This window comes from Chaetura pelagica, unplaced genomic scaffold (genome assembly GCF_000747805.2).
Source record: "Chaetura pelagica isolate M959 unplaced genomic scaffold, ChaPel_1.0 scaffold242, whole genome shotgun sequence".
In the NCBI taxonomy this organism is placed as follows: Eukaryota; Metazoa; Chordata; class Aves; order Apodiformes; family Apodidae; genus Chaetura; species Chaetura pelagica.
This window is the reverse complement of record NW_009952377.1, coordinates 514725-520558: the sequence shown is the minus strand read 5'-3', so window position 1 is coordinate 520558 and position 5834 is coordinate 514725. Positions and strand designations below refer to the sequence as shown.

The window sequence follows — 5834 nt, the reverse complement described above, 5'->3', positions numbered from 1 at the left end:
GGACAGCGAGGCCACCGGCAGCGCCTCCTCGGCACACGACTCCATGAGTGAAAGTGGGATGTCATCGCCAGGCCGCATGAGGAGCCTCAAGTCCCCCAAGAAACGATCAACAGGTACAAAATGAAGGCAAAGGTGGCCAAGTGTCCACTGGTGCTCCACTGTGTCCGTGAGGATTGGGGGGGTTTAGTGATGTCTCTGACAGAGAGGGAGAGCTGAAAGCAGGGAGCGGGACTGCCTGCCTGCGCTTGTGTGTGAATGTGTATTGCGGTGACAGCAGCTACTTGTCATTTATTTCACTTCAAAGCTGCAGGTGTGACACAGGTGCTGTGGTCGTGAGGGCAGGAGGGGCGCTGGGCCCCCTGGGGCACCACAGCCTCACTGCGAGGAAGGAGGCAGCAGGTGGCTGCGGGCAGGCGGGGGGATGTCCTTCCTCCCTCAGCAGAGTGGGCAGCGAGCATGACACCCAGGGTGGCCCCAAACAGGAGAGCGTTAAGGGTGGGTTGGGAAGAGTGAGGGCGTTGGGTGGGTGCTGATGAGTTTTTGTGAGGATCAGGTGAGTGTCAGGGAAGACAGATGAGGAGAGGAGCTCTGCTGTCAGGCATCTGTGAAGGAATTTTGGTGAGATGGGCTGGGGCAGTTGTTTGGAAACAAGGGAATGGGCCTGGAGGGGAGAAGAGCATTTGTGAATTAATGAGGATTGCTGAATGTGCATTATATTACCCAAAGGTTAGACTTAGGCTTAGAGCAGAAGAGTGTGTATGTCAGATGCAGTGACTCCTAAGGTAGTGCCAGCTAACTGCAAAATTATTGTGTTACACTGTAATAATGTTTTTATAAAGCAATCTTAGTGTGTTCAGGTGGATACTGTAAGCAATAGGAAAATGTCTCTGGGAGTCACTTAGAAGAGGCAGCTCTGGCTCACATACTGTGTCAAGGCAGACATGTCCATGCCATGCAGAAGTGGGTGTATGAGATCCAGGTCCCCTTTCCTGCTCTCCAGTGCCTTTCCTTATTGCTTTCTCAGGTGGTGCTCATGTTAAGTGCTATTGGTTGTAGCCAGCTTCAAAATCAGGCTCATGTGGCTGCTGTTACAGCATTAATTTTTACTGATCTAGGTTGAAGTCCTGTAGCTTTGTAAAGAATATTGTGAAGAATTGGCAATCGTTGCCATGTAGCTAATGACCAGCAGCCTCATCCAGCAACCTAAGCATACTGACTATTGGAAGTATCATAGGAATATCAGTAACGTGCTGAATCTGAGCTTTTGGTTGGAAAGTGGTGATGATTGCAGTTCCTGTAGGCACCCAAAATGCTCAATTCTGGCAGTAAAACCAAAAGAGTTAAAGTAATACAGATCTCATGGTGCTTTCTGGTCAAAGCAACTGAGTGACTTCAGCAGGTGGTAAATCATTCTGGAAGCTTACTGCAACATTTGCTGCAGTTGTCTCTCCATGGCATATCAACCTTTTAAACCTTTCCTACAAATCAATATTAACAGCTGTATAAGTTGCACATATATTCAGAAAGCATTACCCAATGATGCGTTTGTATTTGTCTTTAAAAATGACAATTTTTTTTTTTTCCAATTATCAGCAATTTATGTATGACTTTTTTAGAGTTCTGTAGACTTTGAGACAATAAGGTGTTTTATGCATTAAATGAGGTTTTCAGGTAGGTTAATTAAATATTTCTTACAAGAAATGTTTGATGCAGACCTAATTGGCCTAATGTCTTCTGTAATCTTTGCAAAATGTTGGAGATTTGTGGAGTAATTTATGTTACTCCAAACTTTGCTGGAGTCATCCAGTCTGTGTATTTTAGGACAGATCCTAGTCCCAAATATTTCACTGGAAACCTCATCCCGTTATCCTTTGACTTCATCCTTGGAGGAATGACGTTGGCCTTGGCTGATGCAGTGGAAGGATATGAAGTTTGTCTGCTTAGTGTATTTATTGGACTGCGTCTGTTTGGTGTCTTCAGAGGGATCCTGCTTTCATCGAAGGGGTCAGAGGAACAGTTACAGAGTGTGATTTCAGTAGGCAGGGCTATAGTGGTGATGCGGGGTAAATAAGCTGGAGTTGTGAGAATGATGGATAGATGTTGTAGAAGTAGAATCAAGTCTTCCCCTTTCTAAAACATTCCTGTTGTGATTGTTCATGTTACTTAGAAATGAGCAAGGATGCAACTGAGAATTAGGGATGTTTATCTTAAAAAAAAATAAAAGAGGTTGGGGGTACCTGCTGGGATTTTGCCTCCACTTCATGTGGAAGTTTGTGGTTTATCTGACAGCTTTACCTTGCACTTAAGTCTCCTGTAGAGGTCTCAGCCCTGAAGTTATTTTGGCAATCCTCTGAGCAGCCCTGTCTCATCTGTTTGATGTGCTCCCTTTTGCTAGAAGACCAGAAGAAATTCGACTCCTTCCTCTGAGTTGGTTTTCAATAAGAAAAATAAATTAGGCACTAAATTTATTGTCATCAGTCACCCAAAACTGCTTATACTTAACTGCTACCATGTGACATTTCAGCTTGTTTCCGGTGGCCTTCAGCCCTCCTATTTACCAGGGCTTTGTCTGCAGCCTTGTTATCATTGCCTGACCAGCTCTATGCATGTACTCACCCTTGACACATGTAGTGTAAAGGTCAGCCTTTTAGGGATTTAAGAGAGACTTCTAATCACAAAAAAATGCTGGACAAGAAAGTGCTGACTGTTGTATACAAAAGTGCTATCATTTTTGAAGGACATAAGTCATTCCCTGCCTCATGAAACTTGAGCCCTAGCAGATGCATCAAGGTGGTAGAGTGCTGTTTGTTAGTAAATCTGGGAGCCCTCCTGATGGGGAATTGGTGAGGTTTGTTGTGCTCTGACCTTCTGAGTAATGGTGCAAATGGGTGGTGACAGGCCTTCAACATTAGAGGTGTCTTAAGTTGCAGCTTGGTTGGTTGCTACTTTCTGAATGCCTCTTAGTCCCATGAAGTAATTGAAAACTGCTAGTATTTAGCACCTTAAAGCATTGGTAGTAGTTCTGGAGGGAACTGTTTGCTCTTCGCAAAGAGGTAACACAATGAGAGGGATCTTAGATAGCCTTGCTTGGCTTTAACAGATGGAGCAGGAGATTTCCAGAGTCTTCTGCCATTATCAGTATTGGTTGGAAATTACTCGTTATCTCATATCCGTTGCAAGTTAATGAATAACTCTGTAGCTCACCAAAGAGAAATTAATCCAGGCAAAGTATTTTTACAAGGAGAGAATAAAGAACTGATGTTCAGACATCTTCTTTGGGCGAGGAACTACTGTTACTCCCATCCCTGAACCAAGTGGAACATACTTTGTCAAGGCGGTAACTCGATTAGCAGCCTGAGGGCATTATATGAAAAGGAAAACATCAATTAAAGAATTTCTTCCTAACTATCCTGAGAATCTAGATCTTTCTTTAATTCTTTGACTGCAGTATGTTCTGCAGTCTGATAGTCTCCTAGAGAGTGAGGAAGACTTGTCTTTTGCATTTTAGGTCTCCAGCGTCGTAGACTGATTCCTGCTCCATTGCCAGATACTGCCTCCCTAGGAAGAAAACCCAGCGTCACTGGCCAATGGGTTGATCTACCACCTTTGCCAGGCACTTTGAAAGAGCCATTTGAAATTAAAGTTTATGAGATAGATGATGTGGAACGATTACAGCGACACAGACAAGAGGAGACTGAGGTCAGCACATATATTACAACAACTGCAGACAACTTAAATTACTGTATACAGGCAGAATCCTTGCTTGAATGCTGGAATGGTGTTCAGGAAATTGATTGCAATTAAAGCACTATAATTATTAATTTTACAATTCATATGTTGGGGTATGCTTGGCACAGAAAGTGAAAATTATGACTGTCTAAAATTAATTGTGTCTAATATGACTGGTGTAAATGGAAGTTACCAATGAATACATTATGAGAAGACTTTATAATCTTAGCCTGGTTGATGAAACCTTACAGCCTCCCTCAACTATAGGGTCATTAACTCTTTATGTTAATGACAGAATTCTATTAAATCAGGAATGCACTGAGTTTAATTTACTTGTAATTGGAAAACACTTCCAAGTAATTCTATTTTGGAGATCAGAATTCTATATTCTTTCTGATGCCTTTTTCCCATTTCTTTCATAATAGCCTTTCCAGGATGTTGAGAAGGTAGGAATGCTTTTAAGAAAATAAGAATCAATATGCTTTAGGATTGAATATAAGTCTCACATTATTATTAGCCTGTGTTTATAATTTGCACTGCTGGGAAAAAAAAACAAAGCAGCTTTACAAGCAGTAGTAATTTTGGAACGTATTGGAAATGTTTGCTATTTCAGAGGAGTGCAAAGAATGCTCAAGTGAGTTAGCATGCTGTTCCTCTAGATTAGAATCCATTAATATACACTTGAAAAAAAACAACAAACCAAACAACCCAACAAAACCCCCCACCAACCTCACAACCAAGCAAACAACCTACCTGCTAACTCTTCCAAGTAATGAGCTGCAAACAATTTGTGTCAAACTGTTGGAAGTCAGCTCATAACAGGCAAATTCATGAAACGGTCTCTCTGTGTCTTAAAAGGGTCTGATGTATTTCCATACCAAGCTGAAGATACTAGAAAGGCGCCAGCAGCGCATCAGAGAAGTGAAGGCGAAGCATGAATTTTTGAAGGAAGAGTTGGAAGAGACTAAATGCAGATTGATGATGGATCCAAATAAGTGGAAAGAAGACTGTAAGTACTTTGCAAAAACAGCAGTATGACCAGCATGTAGCAAATACTTAGCATGTGAGCAGTCCACTGAAAAAGTTAAGCACTTGCTAAGATATTTTGCTGAACTGAGTCCTGAAATACTCTGTGACACCCATTTGTATTTCTGTGGTAGGGAATTTTTTAGTGCTGAGTAGTACAGGAAATGAACGCAAAACCCCCTCCAAACCAACCAGAAGAGAATGTCAAAATAATGCAGAGATTCACTGTGATGCTTGTTAATATGAAGCATTTGTATAACTATTTTTGTTCTTTCCAATGACCAGGGAAAAAAAATTCCCTATCCATTCTATAGCTGGGAAACTGAGGCATGAGGTTTGTTCACAGACTGAGTGCTGTGCTTAACTGGAGCCTCAAGGGAGTTTGTGCATCTGCTGAACAAAGTGAAAAAAATTCAAGAGAAATAAAATTGTGCTATGTGTGTACACACACTCTTGTGATAGAATAATGCTTTGCCATGAGCTGTTTCTCTTACTTACTAATTTTTTTTTACCTGACAGTTGAAGTGGATCCTGATCTTGATAAAGAGTCACAGGAGTACCTGGAGGCACTGGAACAAGTGACAGAGGAACTGGAGCAGTGTGTTAATTTGTGCAAGTCACATATCATGATAGTGACATGTTTTGATATTGGAATAACAGATGCACAAGATGGAGTAAGGGAAGTGGAAGTTTGAAGAGAGGTTTTTCCAAGGGACTGAAGGAAGTGAAGCTGAATTGTCTGACATGGAGAAGTAAAGAGATTGAGTAGCTGGGAAGTGAAGCGGTGAAGACTAAAAAGCATCAATGAATGTTGTAAAAGAAAGAAACAGCTGAGGGATGGGAATGTTCATAAATCATTTGGTGCCTCAACGTGACCTGAACTGTACAAAGATAAAAGTAGGATCAAGCATTGCTTCTACCAGAGTAGCAAGCAAAGAAATTTAGGACAAACCAAGATGTTAATTAACAAACAATCCCACAATGGAAGTGCCTTTAAAGTTAATTTGATTTTCATTTTGGTATTTGGTGCTAGAATTAAAGCCAGCAAACCTAAGCAGACCACAAAATGTATTCGTATG

At 41.5% G+C, this 5834-nt stretch overlaps 1 protein-coding gene across 1 annotated transcript in view; it reads left to right on the top strand.

Annotated features, from left to right (window-relative positions):
- Positions 1-5450, top strand: part of KIF26A (kinesin family member 26A) — a 97872-nt gene extending 92422 nt beyond the window's left edge. The window contains exons 13-17 of the mRNA XM_010008162.1: positions 7-113; positions 3509-3699; positions 4155-4175; positions 4588-4738; positions 5275-5450. Coding sequence (XP_010006464.1) covers positions 7-113; positions 3509-3699; positions 4155-4175; positions 4588-4738; positions 5275-5450 — 646 coding nt within the window. The remainder of the gene's footprint in view (positions 1-6; positions 114-3508; positions 3700-4154; positions 4176-4587; positions 4739-5274) is intronic.
- Positions 5451-5834: the final 384 nt, after the last annotated feature.